Source organism: Sinocyclocheilus anshuiensis, unplaced genomic scaffold (assembly GCF_001515605.1).
Source record: "Sinocyclocheilus anshuiensis isolate Anshui unplaced genomic scaffold, SAMN03320099.WGS_v1.1 scaffold192, whole genome shotgun sequence".
Lineage (NCBI taxonomy): Eukaryota > Metazoa > Chordata > Actinopteri > Cypriniformes > Cyprinidae > Sinocyclocheilus > Sinocyclocheilus anshuiensis.
Genome location: NW_015554077.1, coordinates 738,128 through 759,030, shown reverse-complemented (window position 1 = coordinate 759,030; position 20,903 = coordinate 738,128). Strand labels below are relative to the sequence as shown.

At 36.3% G+C, this 20,903-nt stretch overlaps 1 protein-coding gene across 1 annotated transcript in view; it reads left to right on the top strand.

Moving 5' to 3' along the window:
* The window catches only part of LOC107669005 (adhesion G protein-coupled receptor L2), a 112,131-nt gene that overhangs the window by 42,721 nt on the left and 48,507 nt on the right, over nt 1–20,903 (top strand). Inside the window, 4 exon segments of the mRNA XM_074186939.1 lie at nt 2,319–2,532; nt 9,475–9,584; nt 14,930–14,944; nt 15,925–16,725. Of these exon segments, the coding sequence (XP_074043040.1) occupies nt 2,319–2,532; nt 9,475–9,584; nt 14,930–14,944; nt 15,925–16,725 (1,140 nt within the window).

The window sequence follows — 20,903 nt, the reverse complement described above, 5'->3', positions numbered from 1 at the left end:
TGGAATGTAGGCCAGGGGAAAGGGGCCGTGAATTGAAATGTTACTGCTAAAGACCGAAAAGACTTGAGCAAATAAATCATGATAACGTTTAATCACATTATTCGTGTCAATTTACTTGAATGCTTCATGAGCTCTGTGAGCTCTAACTGCAGCCAATCTACGACTAGCACATTTTGAAAAGATGTATCCATTCATAAGATGATTTGTAATGTTTTCAAAATATGTTTATTATGCTAAGCAAGGCTGCATTTATTTGATCAGTAAATAAAAGTAAATAATAGTACAGTAAAACAGGAGTGTTGTGAATTATTAGTACAATTGAATAGAATTCTTTCCTATTTGTATATGATTTAAAATGTAATGTATTCCTAATTTTGTGCTCAAATAATTTCTTATCAATGTTGAAAACAGTTGTACTGCTTAAACATTTTTTCAATTGAAAATGCCATAGAACAGCTTTTATTATTTTTTTACAATAATAATAATAATAATAACAACAACAATAAAATAGTTTGAAACTTTTGAATGCTACTTTTAATATACCTTTGATGTTTTTTTTAATAGAAAACATGTATGTATGTATGTATATATATATATATATATAGTAACAATGTAACAGTCTTTACTTCCACTTTTGGTCAGTTGAATGGATCATTGCAGGATAAATGAATGAATGAATGAATGAATGAATGAACGAACGAATGAACGAACAAACAAATTACGAACCTTTGTTTTTTTTTGTTTTTTTGTATCAATAGAACAGCATAAATAGATTGTTTTGTAACAATGCAGCAGTCTTTACTATCACTTTTGATCAGTTGAACACATCCTTGCAGAAAAAAAAAAAAATAAAAAAAAATAAAAAAAAAAAGGTTAATTTGAGACACAAAACGTCTTCAGTGCACCACAATAATGGAACAAAAAGAAGCTCTAAGTGTTTCTTGCATTCTGTTTATGAAATAAGAAACACTAAGATATGTTATCTTGCTACTATGAGATATGTTAGATTACATAGACGTTAGTACGCTTATTTCACATTATAGATGTACATAAATATGTCGCATTATTAGCCTATTTTGCTGAGGTTATTTACGTTAACATCTGACTAACCAGACAAAACACAAAAAAAAAAAAAAAAAAAAAAAAACAGCGATAAATCGTGGTTCAACAACCCAAGATTTGATTTCCACTGAATGGACTTTTTAAAGTCATTTGAATCCATTTTGCTGTCAGTGTCTTTGAGAACATCTCAGCATGTCAAACTCAGGGGGAAATGCTGTGGATAAAACGCACAGTGACTGCGTTCCGACTGAATAATTACAGGAGAAGCTTCTCAGCAGAAGAATTTAGAATTCTAATAAGAATCTATTTCCTCTTCATTTGAAAACATGAATGAGAAAAAAAAAATGTAGAGCCAGGATGTTGACTTTATAATTCCACTTACCTGAATAAATCAATCGTACAGACTGATTTTCCATGGATTTCTACTTATTGAAAGGCCAAAGTTATACACATTGCTAGAGGAAATATAGATTAAAGAGCAGTCTTTCTCTCAGGTTATGAATCTTTGTAATACAAAATTGTATTTTAAACAAGACACATTTTAAAACCATTTACAGTCTGATGCAGCAAGAAAACAAAAAATGATGCACCAAGAAGTAAAGGTGACTTGTAGTGTAAGATTTTTTGCTTTGCACAAATGGGATTTGGTGAGGGTTTGTTTTTCTAAATACAGCTTCTGGGCAGATGGATAGATGTAATTTTCAGTCATAGCACATAATTGATTATTTGTCTTGTACTTATTTTCTGATGCATCCGTGCTGCATTTTGCATGTGAGATTATTTCTAAATATAGGGATATATTTAAGGTCAAGGCTTGTGATTGGCTGAATGTATTTTATTTGTGTTTGACATTAGCGTGATTAGGGAAATGTCCTTTACATGCTGCTCTGAGCTCAGGACTAGATTTCACTCTCTGAGCAGACATTTGACGCTCTTCACATTAGCAGAACACGGCACATGTATTGATTTGTTCTTTCTTTCTTTCTTTATTTTTTTCCACTGACTGTATCTCTCTTGTTGTCTGGCCTTTCTCACCCTTCCATAAAATGGAGAGAAATACTTTTGTCAGTACTTTATATTTTATATTTTTGCTTTGTAACTATTTATTTACTTACTTACTTTCTTACTTACTTTGTGGCATTATTTTCCAGATTTTGTAATAGACATTTTCATCCAAATCCTCATTACTGCAACAAGCTAATGTAAAGACTATTTATTTGTATTTTTTTGGTCTAAACTCTCTCTCTGTCTTCCAGGGTTCAGCCGGGCAGCCATGCCGTTCGGTCTGGTGAGGCGGGAGCTGTCTTGCGAGGGTTACCCCATCGACCTCCGCTGTCCAGGAAGTGATGTCATCATGATCGAGAGTGCCAATTACGGCCGGACAGACGACAAGATCTGCGATGCTGACCCCTTTCAAATGGAGAACATCAACTGTTATCTGCCCGATGCATTCAAGATCATGTCTCAAAGGCAGGTTCTTCCGTGCCAAGATCTGTCCTCCTTTTCTGAAACTCTCTCTTCAAAACGCATCTTCTCTCTCATTTGCCCGTCTTTGATTACACAGTGCATGAATACGAGCATCTTCAGCGGCATACATGAAGAATACTTCACTCCACAATCTCAACAACCCAACAGATCTCAATGCGCTCACATCCGATCTTCTTTTGAGTTTAGACAGTGTGGTACATCTGGAGGCTTGTGCTAAGAACAGGAAGTGATGTGTGAACCGGGCTTTGATACGTACCGCTGCGGGAGTGCCGTACAGTTCCGCTCGGCTTATTATAAGAATGTCATGATTCGTGGGTAAATAGGTTTGAAAATGTGGCGTCTCAATTAGTCCTTTCAGCTGCAGGCAATTAGGCGTCTCAAGTGGGTGCTAATCTGCACAGGAACCCGCCTCTGCAGGTCTGCAGAAGTCCAGATGTGAAATTGCATTGTTGTGCGCTTTTCATCTTGTTAGTTTTCTGGTCAAATAATGAATCACCAGTGGCTTCACAATCTTTCATTGCTACAGTTACATTAATAATATATTACTATACTTAATAATAGAAGCTTTCACTCAACGCTACTTCATTTCTTTGCAAAAAGAAACTTTCATTTTTTTAAATTATTGATTTATATGGGCTTATATCAAATTAATTAATATAAACACCTCATTCTGTGTGCCGTGGGTTTGTGTCGAAGTCTATTAACTTGTTTAATAATGTGGATTTATATGAGGGATCGAGCAACCAGAGGCACTTTCTGCTTTTTGTGTGTGTGTGTTGGCCTTCTCTTGGTCGTAAATATTAGACAACTTAGATATTGTTGAAAGCTGGGTTCAGACAGAAACCAGTTAAAGGTTATAATCAGTGATGCTGCCTACACCATAGATATATATACATATCTATGGTCTACACTGGATGCGGCTTGGCACGACATGACAAATCCCCAACAGAAAACGGCTGCTGCGTTCTATTTATGACTCGCTAATGTCCATCCTGTGCACTGAACGCTCTCTCCTCCACATCATGAGTAGACACGCCCCTTACTGCTGATTGGCTACAAGTTTGTTTTGCTATTCGGCCCGAATCAGTTTTCTAAAGCGTTTTTGAAAAATCGCTTACCCCACCTTTAAGAAAAGAAATAAATAAAAAAAAAAGAAATAATTCTTTGCAACAGACAGGTGAAAATAGTAAAGTGCATAGTAATGTAAATAGTAAAGTACAGCAATGCAAAAACATGTTTTATTTATGGCTTAATGCAAAGAATATAAAATGTCTGATGACAAATTTTACACGGCCATTTCCATTCAAAAGTTTGGAGTCAAGAAGATATTTTTTTTTTAATTACATTTTTTTTTTTTATTTTATTTATGTATTTTTTACATAAATTCATACTTTTTATTTATCAAACATTGTAAGTATACAGTAAAAATATTTCACAATATTACTCTTTTCACTTTAAAAGAAATGCCATTTTGGTGAGCATAAGAGATTTTTTTCCAAAAACAATCTTAAACAAAAATAATCTTACTGACTTTTGCCCATCCATCCATCCATCACATCGCAATTCAAACCGTGAATTATATTTCAGTTCATAATACAATTCCTGGCAACTGAGTCATTTTATTGATTGAATGATTGATTGCGAAAGCCAAATTTTACTTGCATTTGTGAGTATGTGAGAAACAGGAATTTACTAGCGAGACAGGGGAAAAAGGAATGAAGGAAGGGAGGAAAATTAATGAATGTAGACTGGGTCTTGAACCTGCATCATCCGCATTAGAACCACGGCTCAACAAGTGAGGAATATGTGTGCTGCGCTACAGCTCTGATTATTTAACTTATGAGCACAGCTGTGATTGAAATATTATGCGAGTTTTTGCCTCAGTCCCTTAGCAACACATCTGAAACAAAACTTTCTTTGTGGAAATTCTCCCGCTCCTATCGTCCTTGCTCTGCTAAGTACTCTGCTTTGGGGAACACGAGGGAACGGCTGCAGCGCTGTACGGGGGAAATTTGTTCTGTATTCACACCATTAATATCCGTGACAGAGGCGTCCGCATGGCTCTCAGAAGACCAGCGTTAGCACACAGCCGTGTACGACACTCCCACTGTACATATGGTATTAGTGAATACTTCAAGCATTGCAGATTAAGTTTCATAAGTCACCGTAAATACAAGCTTCTGGAAACAACAGCTACACCTGTTTAAGAATTCAGAGCATTGGGAATTCCGCTGGCCTGGTAATAAAGTCTTAAATAATGCCCATGATTCCTGATTTAATTAGATATGTGAGGTTTGGGCTGCTTGACGCTACGGATAGAGGAAGTGAGGTTTAATTCAGAGCAGACATTAGAAATCCTGTAATCTTTTGATTAAAAGTACTGCAAGCGATTTCTGATTTCATTTGTCACTTGTCGGATTTGGTTTGTTGTGTTTTGGTTTGGATGAATGATCATCTACATCTACTTGAACTGAAGATCAAGATAAGGCATGCTGGTCTTTATTTTTTATTTATTTTATATTTTGTGATATAAGTAAATGAGTACCTCGTCTGTCATAACACGGCGTACGTTCGGAAAATAGATAGGTTTAATATACATCTATTTGTTTCATATTCAGATACGCTATTGGAAATGAAGCAGTTACGTTCTTTCAGGCTTCATCGATTTTTTTTTTCTTTTACTTTGATATTGTTACTGTGATAAATACAACATGTATTGTGCACCATCTTAGAAGGGCTTTAGAATGTATAATGTATAATATAATTTACATGATGTTTTTATGGATCAATCAAGAGCTGTATCACTGTATTACTCAGATAAACAATCAAAGCAGCCTCCTGTCATCAATCTTCTAGTAACAAACAGAATTTGACTGATAAAACAGCGTCAAGTTTAGTTTGCTGTAAGCTCCTTAACTAAAGCCGGAGATAGAGATAGATATAGATTGTCTTTCCTGTGGGCATTTTTCTAGTCCAGATTTCCTTCAACTTACCACACTATTGTCTTTTCTTTAATCAGTGGAATTTTGACTGTAAATGTTGTGATATCTTAGAAGCATTGCTTTGGTGAGTGTTCAGAGTTTAGGAGGGAGAGATCTGTCTAATGAGGGGCGTCTTGTGAAAGCGCCTGACGTGTGACTGTGGTGTGAAGAGCAAGCACCAACTGTCAGCTAACAGGAACATCATGAGAATTTAGCATACAGTAGCCCCAAACTGTATTTGGACAGTTTATCCACATATTCAAGTGTATAACAAAAAATCAAACCAAGTGGCATTTATTTTAAAGAAAAATAGCAAAAAGATGCTTTACAATCACAAAAATTATTATTATTTATTTTCAGTATATTATTATTATTTAAATATACTGTACATATATATATATATATATACTGTACACTACCAGTCAAACGTTTTTGAACAGTGAGATTTTTAAATAATTATTTTATGCTCACCAAGCCTGCATTTATTTGATCCAACATACAGACAAAGCAGTACTATTGTGAAATATTTTTTACTATTTAAAATATTTGCTTTCTATTTGAATATATTTTTAAATGCAGTTTATTCCTGTAATCAAAGCTACATTTCCAGCATCATTACTCCAGTCTTCCGTATTATTATTATTATTATTATTATTATTATTATTATTATTATTATTATTATTATTATTATTATCATTAATAATTAAAACAGTTGAGTACTTTTTTTCAGGATTATTTGATGAATAGAAAGATCCAAATGTCAGCAAATATCAGCATTTATCTGAAATGAAAAAGCTTTTGGAACATTATACACTACACCATTCAAACGTTTGGAGTCAGTGTAATTAATACATTTATTTAGCAAGGATGCTTTTAATTGATCAAAAGTGATAATAAAGATATCTATAATGTTACAAACGATTCTATTTCAGATAAATGCTGTTCTTTCTATTCATCAAAGAAATGTGGAAATAATAATAATAATAATAATAATAATAATAATACATGTTTTTTAAACAGCAAATCAGAATAATATAATTATTTCTAAAGGATGATGCGACTGGAGTAATGATGCTAATAATTCAGCTTTGAAATCACAGGTATAAATTACATTTTAAAATATATTCAAATAGAAAACAGTTATTTTAAATAGTAAAACTATTTAAACATTTTAGTAGTGTAGTTAGTAGTGTGTGTATAAATAACAATAAAACTTTATTAGCCTTGTTATGGCATTTTGACTCCAGAAGTTATTAATAATCTTTTCCCTTTTTTAAGATAATTTGTGATCATAATTTATTCATATAGTACATTATGCAAATTAACAGCACATTGTGACTGAATGAAATATGAATGGGAACAGTCTCCCTGCAATACAACTACAAATAACCAAACAACCAATCGCCACATTATGGCTCCAGCTTTGGCCGTGTGTTATAATTTTAGATCCATAATTCATTTATATGAGTAAACATGCTGATATTCTCATCTGTTACCACATATGAGTGCTCGTTAATAAAGAAACTCCCATATGAGGGACGTGTTTTTCAGCAAAGCTCGTGTCTATGTATAAATTCTCATCTTCAAACATGACCAGTGGGAATTCACAGCTGTGGACGGAGCAGCACTCTGTTCCATGTGCTTCACTGCTTTTATGAGAGAGAGAGAGAGAGAGAGAAAAAGTCTCCACTTGTTTATTAGCAAATAGAACATAAGACAAATTAATTGTCAGAGTCACATGCTGAGGTAAAGAGAAATTGCTGCAGGAAGAGATGCTACCCCAAGTCCAGGTCAGAAAAACACCAGCAGGCTAATTCACCCCCGCGCTGCGCTAACAGTAAAACATGCTCTTTATTCCCCAAACAAAGACCTTTGTTTCCAGATTATTTTCCTCTAAATTAGGACAATCTCCCTGCATTTTCCTTAAAAACTGTGAGATTACACGGCATGTGTCTTTCATGTTTCAAATCCACAATAATACCCCCCCCCCAAAAGAACCACATAAAATAAATGGTTCTTTAAGAAGTAATATATAATTTGTTTGTTTTGTTTTGTTTTGTTTTGTTGTGTTGTGTTGTGTTTTGGTTTGTTGTGTTGTGTTGTGTTGTGGTTTGGTTTGGTTTGTTGTGTTGTGTTGTGTTGTGTTGTGTTGTGTTTTGTTTTGTTGTGTTTTGGTTTGTTGTGTTGTGTTGTGTTGTGCTGTTGTGTTTTGGTTTTTGTTGTGTTGTGTTTTGGTTTGTTGTGTTGTGTTGTGTTGTGTTTTGTTTCTGTTGTGTTGTGTTGTGTTGTGCTGTTGTGTTTTGGTTTGTTGTGTTGTGTTGTGTTTTGTTTTGTTGTGTTTTGGTTTGTTGTGTTGTGTTGTTTTGTTTTGTTTTGTTTTGTTTTGTTGTGTTGTGTTGTGTTGTGTTTTGGTTTGTTGTGTTGTGTTGTTTTGTTTTGTTGTGTTTTGGTTTGTTGTGTTGTGGTTGTGTTGTGTTTTGGTTTGTTGTGTTGTGTTGTGTTTTGTTTTGTTGTGTTTTGGTTTGTTGTGTTGTGTTGTGGTTTGTTTTGTTGTGTTGTGTTGTGTTGTGTTGTGTTTTGTTGTGTCTTGTTTTGTTTTGTTTTTGAAAGAAGTCACTTATCCTTAAATGACAAGGCTGCAAGTCGCAAAGCATAATTTTCAGCAGTCACTAACCAATAAAGACTTTTATAATATTACAAAAGAAAGAATAGCTTTGCCATCACAGGAATAAATAAAAATGTAAAATATATTCAAATAGAAAGCTGTTGTTTTAAATTCTAATAATATTCACAATATTGTTGTTTTTTATGTCATCAAATAACCAATTAGTAAGCATAAGCATTTTTTTTTTTTTTTTAGAAAACATTACAAATCAACAGTATTTTTGTTTTACATTGATGCTTTTTACAGAACTAGACAGGTATTTGTGGAAGGGGAAAAAAAAACGAAGGCTTTAAAACCTTTTTGGTTCTCAAATGAATTTACCCAACGGACAGCATAGACGCAGACCTCAGGAACAATGTGACGCAGATTGATGAACAACACTACCACTACTTTCCCAACATCTCGCTGTACACTGTGTCTGTAAGCCATGAGATCATTTCTGCACTTTATCTTTTATTGATGTGCTTAATTTTAGTTTCTAGAACCCACATAAACCACCTTCTGCATGACTTCCTGTTAAACAGGCAGTGGAGGGATGGTTAGTTCATTCCGAGTGAAATGGCATACAGGGAAAATGAATCCATCATAGGTACAATCAGCCTGACCTCAGGGGAGATTCATACAGATGTATAACTCATGTGCTGGCAGGTATGAACACTCAGAGATGAGGCTGTTTATCTTTGTCGTTGGGTTGAAAAGGGCCACTTTGGCATCTATCCGCTCCGCTAATTCCCGCCGTCTTCTATCTGGTTCCTGCTCTGGGCCACCATCCGTCCGTCCATCAGCGGTGTGCACGCTCGCTCTCACTTTGATACTGTTGCCCTCACAGCTAAAGCAATGTTCAGGGTTCAATACAGGCATTTTTTACCACTGAAAATAATTGTTAAAAAAGTTACAGTAACAACATGCAGAGAGGCAGAGATTCAAAATGATTTTCCATTGTAATGTATGTTTCCATTGTATCAAGCCCGAATTCTGTTGCTACATCCAGAGCATTCCTTTAAACTCTGGCGTGAATAGTTTCCTTTTGTATTTCCCTCATTTGATTTCTTTTATCTTTCTCTCGCTCCGTCCAGGTGTAACAACAAAACGCAGTGCATCGTCATCACTGGACCAGATGTTTTTCCTGACCCCTGCCCAGGAACATATAAGTACCTCGAAGTCCAGTATGAATGTGTTCCCTACAGTAAGTACAAGCCGTCTTTTTAAAAATATATTTTTTTTTTGTTATGTTACACCTTTATGAGTGTGCCTTAATCTTTCTCTCGCTCCGTCCAGGTGTAACAACAGAACGCAGTGCATCGTCATCACCGGACCAGATGTTTTTCCTGACCCCTGCCCAGGAACATATAAGTACCTTGAAGTCCAGTATGAATGTGTTCCCTACAGTAAGTACAAGCCGTCTTTTTAAAAATATATATATATTTTTTTATGTTACACCTTTATGAGTGTGCCTTAAAATGCATTTCTCCAGGATTCAGTTTTTATCCTTGATAATACAGTGTTTCTAAAACATGTACACTAGGCTTTTTTTTTTTTTTTTCAGGTTTCATTGTGATATATTTAGCTGCCTTTATATGCAAATAAAATTGCAAGATTTTTACTTCTAAACATTTTGTTTGGTTCATTCTCGCCTCTAGTCTAGCTTTGCACAGTCGAAGTCCGCAGGTTTTTATTGTTCACCTGACACCATTATGTTACACCTTTATGAGTGTGCCTTAAAATGCATTTCTCCAGGATCCAGTTTTTATCGTTGATAATACAGTGTTTATAAAACATGTTCACTAGGCTTTTTTTTTTTTTTTTTCAGGTTTCATTATTTTATAGCATTGACAATGGATTTAATTTAGCTTTTTTTTGCCGCTGATCAACATAAGCGTTTTAATGTCAAAAGTAAAACAAGACAAAAAAAAATGACACACCTAAACCATCACTGGCACGGCCAATTCATTTTTCAAAGTCAGAGTTAAATAGTTCACTTGTGAGTAGTTAAGTGGTTTTAGTTGATTGTAGTATAAATACAGCTCTATCTGCAAGGTCCAACTTCTGGTGAGTCATTATTGCAGAAAACTGCGGACTCCAAGCAGTGAAAGTGAATTGTAATTGAAAAGCACAAGGCAGGGGATGGATACAAGACGACTTCCAAGTCATTGAATATCCGTTGGAGTACAGTTAAATCAACAATTAAGAAATGGAAAGAGTATGGCACAGCTGTAAATCTACCTAGACCGTCCCGAAAAACCGAGTGACCGTGCAAGACTGGCGAGAGAGACCACCAAGAGACCAATGATTTACAGGCTTCACTGGCTGGGATTGGAGACTGCGCATACAACAACAACTGCTGCCTGGATGCTTCTCTAGGTTTATGAGAGAGAGCCAAAGATAAAGTAACTGTTGTAAAAAAAAACAAAAAAAACATATGACATCTTGGCTGCAGTTTGCCAGAAGGCATGTGGAAGATTCTCAAACCAGGTGCAAGAAGGTTATATGGTGTGATGAGACCAGGATTACTCAATTTGTACACTTTCATGAAGGGGTGAATATGCAGTTTTAAAAAATATAATACATTTTGACCACAGTGAAATAAATAAATAAACAAACAAATAAATAAATACATTTTAGATTTTTATAAGCAAAAATGTAAAAAAGATCATATTATTACAATAAGAAGCTAAACTAAAAAATAATAGCAATAATAATAATAATAATAACAACAACAAATACTTTTATAGGCACTGTATTATCAATATCAGTGTTTGCAAGACAGCATTATATAATATTCTGCAGTTTATGACAGTGATAACATTGACAATATTTGCAAGATGAATCGTGATTAGTCTTCTTTCGTGCATCTATTCACTTACTGAATTCGGATTGGTCTTTTTTTCTTGCTTTTTAAACATATATAGCCTTTTTTACAAAAATAAGATGAGCACTAAGTGTCATGAAAACAGCAAAGCGTCTTTGATGCAGCATTTCATTTACGACAAATCTAAGCTTAACACTTAAAACACTATTCGTTTGCTGCCTTGCAAGCACTGCTATTTCCTTGAGGACAGAAATTGTTATTCATGTTTTTTTTTATGATGCAATGCTTTATTCTAATGATGCACAGTTTTTTAGTGTTTGATTTGTATCCTGAAACCTTGTGCAGGTGTGATTGTAGCGCACAGAGCTGGGTACAAAATGCTTAAATGTTTACATTTTGACGTTGTTTCATAAAAACTAAAATGTAAACCATTTCCATGTGCTTTTTTTCCCTGTGAAAACTTACTTTTTAGCAGTCTTTCATCTATCAGGAGCATTACAGCAATGGACACTACATGAAAGCAAAGCAGCATTCTCTGACGTCCAGTCTTTGCACATATAATCGCTCAGAGGCAGACCAGCATGATTTCTTTGGCCTTAAAAAAAAAAGATTTGGCCAGCATTATGCCAACTAATAAACAGACCAAGGATGTTTTTCGTTAGTGCTTGATCATTGTGTTTGCTCGTAAGAAACCGCAGCTATACGACTGTCAGAAAAGACAAATGACTGCACATGGATCTAACATGAACAAACTCCAAACAAACGCCTGACTTCTATTCTCAGATTTCCCATTACATTAAGAGTATGGATTGTTTTGCTCCATTAAACAATTAGATAGTAATATTATTCTCTTATTGAATTGTCTCGTCTTCTCAGAGAATGTTTCCAGAGACTTCACATACCAGACGGGGTCCTCTGAACATTTCCCACAACGATCCCGAAATAACAAAGGCCCGTTGGATTTTAGTGCCTATAGCATTAGTTTAATCTACGTCCGTATCTATGGGTTATTGAAGTCGAAATCCCACACAAAATTTTAAAAGCTGTTGTTTTTTTAATGAACTATCATGTTTTTCAGCTTTTCTCCAGGAATATCTGTGATTGTTCACATTTCTTTTCTGATGCGAGCACCTTTACAGAATACGTTTTTGAGTTGTTTTTTGTTTTAATGTTTCTGCATTAGCTCCTCTAGGCATTTCCAGGCGGTCCGGAACAGTTTTATTTACTAATCACAGTTTGACTCCCTAGGACACCAGAGCCCTCATGTCAGCCTCAGGCTGCTGAATGCTGTTTTTTGACTGGAAGTGATTTTCTTATTTGGTTTTGTTTGGTTGCAACAGTGGAATGTTCATGATGTTCTTTGGCCGACGGTATCTCAGAGAACAGGATTTGTCCTGGTATTAAGTGTACTGCATACTCTGAGATCTGTCCAGATTGTTTTGGCTGACTAAACTAGAAATGCTTTGCCCTGTGGATGGATGTCGCCATAATTTCATTAGTTTTAACCTACCTCATTAGTAACCTGGAACTATATGGATTAACTTTTTTCTTATTTAATTTTTCAATGTCTATCTATCTATCTATCTATCTATCTATCTATCTATCTATCTATCTATCTATCTATCTATCTTCTTTTGCTTTAATTATTATAACAACCTAAAATTCAGTTTGTGGGTACAAACTAATGAAACACTGTTGTGAATCTGATGTAAACATGTCCAGAATCTACGTTCAACCCAAATTCAAATATACACTAAATTATAAAATATAATTTCCATAAAGAAACTGAAACCAATTTTATGGACCATTAAGTTTTTTTTTGTATTATAATATTATTTTCAGGACAATTAAGCACATTTCCCGACCAAAATTATTATTACCGTAATGCATCCAGAAAGGAGTTTTTTTTTTCTTTCTTTTTTTTCATTATTCTCTAAGGTGAATCTCATTAGGCTGTCATTACTGGAATGCAATATTTTTGTATCATACTATTTCTTTATTAAATCAGCATAAAGGCAGCACAAAAAATACTATCATGACTATTACACTTTTTTTGGCATTATGGCCCCAAAAAATATATAATAGTATATATTACTAAAAGAAATAGTATACATTGAAATAAAAAATGGTAATGGTCCTACAAACAAATATAAATAGTTTTCTGCAAATTCTATTTCATTATGTCTTCTTTATCTCATGTTCCTTGTTCTTGACAGGTTTCGTGAGATTCATAAGCAGAGCTCCTGTAGAAAATGGTGACTTCCATAAAAAAGAAAACAGTGCTCAGTGTCTCCTGGACATTGTGGCCAGAGAACGGACACCATTAGTAGATTGATCATAATAATACAAAAAAGGAAATCTGAGAAATGTAGCTTTAGATTGTCAGAAATGTTCATGTTTTGGATTATTTAACATAATGCTGAAGATGGCCTTCATGAGATAAAACTCCTGAAGACTGTCAAGATTCTGTTTATATGTCTGTCTGTATTTTGTCTGTCTATTTTTCTCTCTTTATCTTTATCTGGTGCTATGGAAGGATTTGGAAGGACAGTGTATTGGCCCGTAGTACAAAGCCATGACGATAAGAATTTCTCGAGAAGCGAGACTTTAAAAAAAAAGTGCCTTAATAGCAAAATATCCTTATTGACTAGTAAATTAGTTAAGCTGTTTATATTCATCATATACTCTATTTACTCAGAATTCACTATAATGATACAAAATAATAATAACCATGGACAAGACTGTCAGTATATTTTTGACGTGAAACTGGACTGTTCCATAGTAATCATTTAAATGTTATAATCACAAATAACAAAAACTGTACTTGCAAATTACAGATGCAAGATCCATTGTTTATTCGCTGTTATGACGTTCCAAACAGTTCCAATCCCATATGAATTCTGTGGAAAAATTTAATTTTAAAGAATATTCTGGCTACTCATTTCAGTATAATTAAAGTGAAAGACAAAAACTCTGATATGACAAATGTTCACCGTAAATAGTATCATGAAAGTGATTCATATGATGTGTAGTGTATGTCAAGTCTTTTGATAGATTTGTGTGAGAACCAGACCGAAATATAAAGTTAATATTGTTTCAAATGTTACAAAGTTAACATACAGCATTATTGTAATTGCATGAAAAAGAGTGAAATTATTCAAAACTATGTTCCAAAAAAAAAGAAAGCAAATCAGGTATGTTTGGAATGACACGAGGTCGAGTAAATGGCTCTTTTTCATCAGGAAATCTTAAAGTAAGCTGACAGACGCATGATTTTCAACAGTAAAAAGCACCAGCTCGCCAATCTCCCACTGCCACACTGATCTGGACTAAAAGAAAAATGAAAAATGTCGCCTTAAAAAGTAAGAATACATTTTTACAAACTTTACCTGTTGGAAATTGGAACCGCATACCGCCATACCGGACTGTTCAAGTGTTCGTATAAAGCCTAGAAGGGCTGACAAGAACTCTGTGCTTGGAGAGGAACTGTAGAGTCGAGGGACAGCTTTATTTTTCTAGTTTTGAGTTTCCCTCCAGCACAACTTATCATCTGTCCACCTGGAATTCAGATTTCCCTGGTCGATGTCCCCGAGTTCTTATGAAAATCTATACGCCGCTATCTAGAATTCAGCCCGTGTATTTCCCCGCAGCTTTCCCTCGACAAGAGCAGATTGATTTGTCTTCAATGCCACATACGCTGTCCTTTTGTACTGTGACACAACCCCCTTTAACCTGGCTCTCTTTCATGTGTTGAAGGTGTCTAACTGCACTCTCTTCCTCCTCTGACAGCTGTAGCTCTGTGCATAATGCCCCGTAACCTCATGACATGTTAACTGCATGTGATCATGGACATGATGGTTAATTCATTTTAATCTCTTTTTCCCCCTGCACTCCTTTCATTCTCTCTTCCAACGCTTAAAATAGAAGTGGAGCAAAAAGGTAAATCACTGACACAATCAGCTCCTTGTTTTTCTTTCTTTAATATATACATTTTGTGGTTGTAAAACCTTCCTGTGCCCACTCTTGCTGTTCCGATAGCAGGCAGTAGCAGAAAGGGTCTTGTATTTTAGTAAAGGTCAGTGCACGAGCGGCAATCGGAGGGAAGCTTTAAAAGAAAATGATAAAGCACAAGTTAAATGTTAGCGGTAATGCAGAAGGTACAAATGCCCTATTTCCCCCTCCTCTTCCTGTCCTCCACACTCTTTTATTGCCTGTTCGAACCCCAGCCCCACTCCACACTCCCAGCATGCTTTGGTAAGAGGGTTCCTATAGACTTACACTACCTCTGCTGTTTCTGGCTTTCCCTTCTTCTAATTTTCTATCTTTCTCTCTGACTCTACATGTCTCTCTCGCTCTCTCTCTTTACCCTTTCTACATGTTTGACTATCATGTCTTTGTTAAGAAGAAAGGAAATGCTTTATGCTGTAAAATGATTGCAACATTAGGCCCGTAGGAAAGACGTAAAAACTGTGGAAAAGCTTGTGTCTCAGGACACAGACTGCCTGTATGCTGCTCTTCTCTTCAAGCCTTATTTAGTTGTCTGCTTTTATTTGCAGGGCAGATTTGTCGTATGCCTTCCTTTTTTCCTTTGTGTTTGGTTGTGGTTTGATTTTTCCATCACTCCCCTCAGTATGTCCATGCAGCAGTGAGCCGAAACTGTTTGCTTACGGACACATAAAAAACTGTTTTTGCTTCCGTTTTAAGCTTCAATAACCTTCAGATGCAGATTCTTCGCACCTTTTACTTGCTTGTGAATGTGGGTAGCTGTTAGACTTCTTAGTGTGTGTTTCTGTCTTCACCGACTACCCAGTTATCAGAGTGATGTAGAATCAGACGGCACTTTGCCCTCTGCTTTCAACTAGCACAAGCTGCGTTCGCTTACGTTTGACTGTTCTCTGCTCTGTTCTTCTCATCACTAGTTTTTGTTTGTCCCGGAACTCTGAAAGCGGTTGGAGATCCGTCATTTCTGTACGAGGCGGAGCAACAAGCGGGGTCGTGGTGCAAAGACCCTCTCCAGGCAGGAGACAAGGCTTATTTCATGCCCTGGACCCCTTACAGAACAGACACACTCATTGAGTACAACTCGCTCGACGACTTTCAAAACTCCCGACAGACCACAACGTACAAACTCCCCCATCGGGTCGACGGCACAGGATTTGTGGTATACGACGGGGCGGTGTTTTTTAACAAGGAAAGGACACGTAACATTGTCAAATTTGACCTGCGGACCAGAATCAAAAGTGGGGAGGCAATTATAAATAACGCCAATTATCATGACACCTCACCATACAAGTGGGGTGGGAAAACAGACATCGACTTGGCAGTTGACGAAAACGGCCTTTGGGTGATCTACGCCACCGAGCAGAACAACGGCATGATGGTGATCAGTCAGCTCAACCCCTACACCCTTCGCTTCGAGGCCACCTGGGAGACCACCTATGACAAGCGGTCGGCCTCCAACGCTTTCATGATCTGCGGGGTTCTGTATGTGGTCCGATCCACGTACGAAGACAACGAGAGCGAAGTCAGTAAGAGCCTCATCGACTACATGTACAACACCAAACTGAACCGAGGCGAATATGTCGACATCCACTTCCCCAACCAGTACCAGTACATCGCCGCTGTGGAATACAACCCGCGAGACAACCAGCTGTACGTGTGGAATAACTTCTACATCCTGCGGTACAATCTGGTGTTTGGTCCACCTGATCCAGCTCACGGTAAGCCTCATCTCCAATCCGTCTAGCCGCACACACACACACACACACACACACACAGAGTCCCTCTGGATATCTGTTTAAGTGGTCGCGAGATTTCAGCCACTGAGTTGGTATTCCTCTGGCTCCCGAGTCTGTGTGTCAAATGTCACGGATGACTGATTTTTAATTTCAGATTTAATATGTGCTTGATGTATTCCGGAAACCTTTCTCGAGTGCAAGCAACATCTTAGAGTGGAGTGGTGGGACTCGGCAGTAAACAACATCATAGGCGTTGTTAGCATATAATAAGAGACGCATCCCTCGAGGTTTCAAAAGACAGAGCCATTCCTCCCCAGCGTTTAGACTCTTGAGGCTAAACTCCCTCCCACTGCCCCACTGAGAAAGGCACTGCTTCCCTCATTGGTAGAGGGTTACCTGTCTGGACAGGTACGTAGGCAGCCTTGCGGCAGTGGTGGATCACCCCCAAAAGAGTAGATCACAAGCGCCTCAAAACAAACAACTCACACTTTTGCTCGAAGGCCTCTCAATGTGTCTGTGCTGAGAGACGGCTCTCCGCTGAGACCGGATCAGTCCCGAAGGTCACGTCAGCGTAGCCTGTTTTTAATTTAGCTGTCAAGAGCTAGGACAGGATGGCCATACTATGTGTCAGATCATCTTTACATTGAAAAAAAATAATAACCATAATTACCATAATCCCAGCTCAGCCTAGCGGCCGAGACTCTTGCATTACTCCAGAAAACTTGGCTAAGTGTAGAGGTCAAACAACTTTACGCAGATTAGTGGGGCTTAAGAATTTAAAATAAGAGTGTCTTTCTTCTGCGGAGACCCAGCGGTGTCTACCTTACTGATGAATCTGCTTGTGCAGACACTGAGCAGAGTAACTGTACCCAGGGCCGTCGTGAAACTGTACCCCTAATGAGTGCACTTTGGATAAAGTCGTTTTGGATAAAAGCATCCACTAAATGACAAGATAGTAGTTTGTAAGGTACAATTTTTTTGTGACCTGCTTATAGCATTCAAAAGCACTTCTAAGGCTAACTGTTATATTATAACCAACCATCAGGTGTGCTTCTGATATGAAGGCTGCAACCTTTTTAACTGGCCAAATTCAAGGCAGTGTCACATGTATCCTTCACAGAAAATGCAATCTCAGAATACACTGTGGAAGAAAAGTTGTCTGTGATAATATATATATATATATATATATATAAGGTTATTTATATATAACCAGATGATCATATAATATTTTACTACCTCAGTCAAACACCTCTGAGACACTCAATGACTTCAGTAGAGACTGTCCTCAAATCTACATTTTACAATGTCTAATGGAATCTGAGACCATATTAAAAACTTGGGATTCAAAATCTAATTTAACCCTGGGCATAAACAGAAAAAAATGTTTTGTGTGATAATATATATATATATATATATATATATATATATATATACTTTTTAAATCATCCAAGATAAAGTATGAATCAAGAGCAAAATTTAATTTTGTAAATTTAAAATATGCATACAAGCTAAGAAAAATATGTAAAAACGGGGCTTAATGAACCATTAATTTTTCACAGGAGATTTTCCCTTATTTTAAATTGGGTTAAAAGGAAATGTCCAGAAAATGGATAATGTCCTGGCAGAAAATTACCAGTACCTTTTCCATTTTTCAAATTATTTGTTTTGGATAAAAGCATCCACTAAATGACAAGATAGTAGTTTGTAAGGTACAATTTTTTTGTGACCTGCTTATAGCATTCAAAAGCACTTCTAAGGCTAACTGTTATATTATAACCAACCATCAGGTGTGCTTCTGATATGAAGGCTGCAACCTTTTTAACTGGCCAAATTCAAGGCAGTGTCACATGTATCCTTCACAGAAAATTTTTTTTTTCCTACCATGTGTATTGCATTAATTGCTGAGATGCATATAGACATCACAGTGTACCTTAGCAACATGCTACCTGCTTACCATATTGACATCAATTGTAATTTGTGTGTGTGCACTTCACATGAGGAATGTTATTTTGTGCTCCTCGCAAATCATTCACTTGAGGTTTCAATGAGGTCCCATTTCTCTTAAGATGCTCCTTTAAAAGGTGCCTATGTAGACTGCAAAGCAGCTCACTAGCTTTTGGAACAGAGCCAAAACACCTCTCCGAAGGCTATGTATGACATTCATAATCACATTACTATCGGCACTACTTATTATATCAGACTTATTTTTGAGCTCAGGATAGAATCATCTGAGTCATTCTTAGCATGTGCTAGCAGCTTTCCTGTAGCCTGAAGCGATTACTGCCACTGAATTAAAACCATCGAGCAAATTCATCCCTGCACAAGCAAGCAATTAAGTAAGAAATATCAACTCAATATCACTTCAGATGCAAAGTATTAGGGCTCAGATCTAAAATTCATTTAACATTTCTCTGGGGTGTTACCTCGGAGGGTTCAAATCTTTCATTAAGGAAATGTTATCACATTGTTACCACAATGTATCCACTTGTGGTTCACACTTGTACGATGTGGCTGATTGAATGTGCCCGTGTATATTCTGCCTGTCTTTTAGCAGCCTGTAAAGGAAATAATTAGCTCTACAATCAGTGCTGATGAAGGACAAAACATGCTAATTTCACTAGCATTAGCTCCTGTGCAGCGCGCGAGTTGAACGATACCCCCCATCCCCACTTGAATCTAATCTAACATCATTTGTGTTTTCTCTATTTTAGATGTGGTGATTATATCATCATCTCAATAATCAGCTCACTCACACAGCCGTCAGAGTTATGCTCCGCAGAGTTGATGTTTGCTCCACTTTACTTTGATAGCTGTGAAATTACCTTGATTTTGAGACACTGCTACAACGAACCACTAGAGTATGTACGATATGATAAGCCCCTGCCTTTATAGGAAGACATCCCTCCCCTTAAAATCAGAGGGCAACAAAAACAGCTCCTCTTCAGGGATGGAGTGATTACGAGATTAATTGTCAGGGTATTCATGCAAATCACATGACCAGAAATACTCCAATATCACATCTGTAACTGCATCAATGACTGCAGTAGGTCAGTTTTAAGTGTGGCTCTTAATTTTGCTCAGACTGTAACAGTCTGGGTGTAAATGCGGACAGTTTTTTTTATTTTTTAAATTATTTAAATTCTGACTGACTGGAGACATTGAACAACATCACAGACATAAACAGGCCTAAAACTGTTTTTCAAGAAATTCAACATCATTTTATTAAATATAATATTTTCAAACTAAATACTATATGTGGCATTTTATTTTCTGTTTATCTTCTATGAAATGTGAAGTTTAAAACCTGGTTCAGTGTTTTCTGGTATAAATATTGAATAAAATGTATAATACTAAAATAAAAAGTATGCCATAATGGGTACCAGCTAGTTTAATATTTATTTACTACTTTGTTTACTATACTACAACTTTTTGTTTTGTTTTGTTTGAGACACAGAGACTGTTAGAGACTGAGACTGTTAATACAGATACCCCACTAAAATAACTGAGAATTTTCCTTGTTTTGATGCAAGTAAGAATGCATTTGAGATTCATTTTACTACAAAGTGTAAACAGCGATGTGTCTCACCTGATCACTTGTGATCAGTATACTCAAAACTCTACTTAATACCAGGTGTAAACAAAATGTAATGTATTAGTGGACTGTATAACACATACCTGCGAGAATACTTGCTTGTATGCTGGCTTGATAGATTGTTCCTTCATGTGGAATGCTGGCACAACATATTAGGATGACATCTCATAAAGATCCTAAATAGCATCATATGCGCCGTTTGCTGAAAGAGAAAATAATTAAAACCAGCAGCATATTGATACTGGAATCATCTTTCATAATGGGGAATCATCTTGATGTGGAGGAGACAGACAGCATTTATATTTGCCATCTGAATCGGGGTGGAAAACACACATTACGCTGCTTGCCACTTAATCTCATTTTTGCTCATCATTAATGGAATTAGTTTGACACTGATTGTGATAATTGCCATGTGATATTACACTGCTGATGGTTAGCGAAATTTATGCAGAGTCTTCTCTGCTCCTGCCTGAAAAAAATACTGTTTTGTGTTCAGAAGACCACTAATGGATTTGGCTTTATTTTAGTCTCGCTTCTACTGCCACTTGGAGAGATTGCTCAGTGGCCT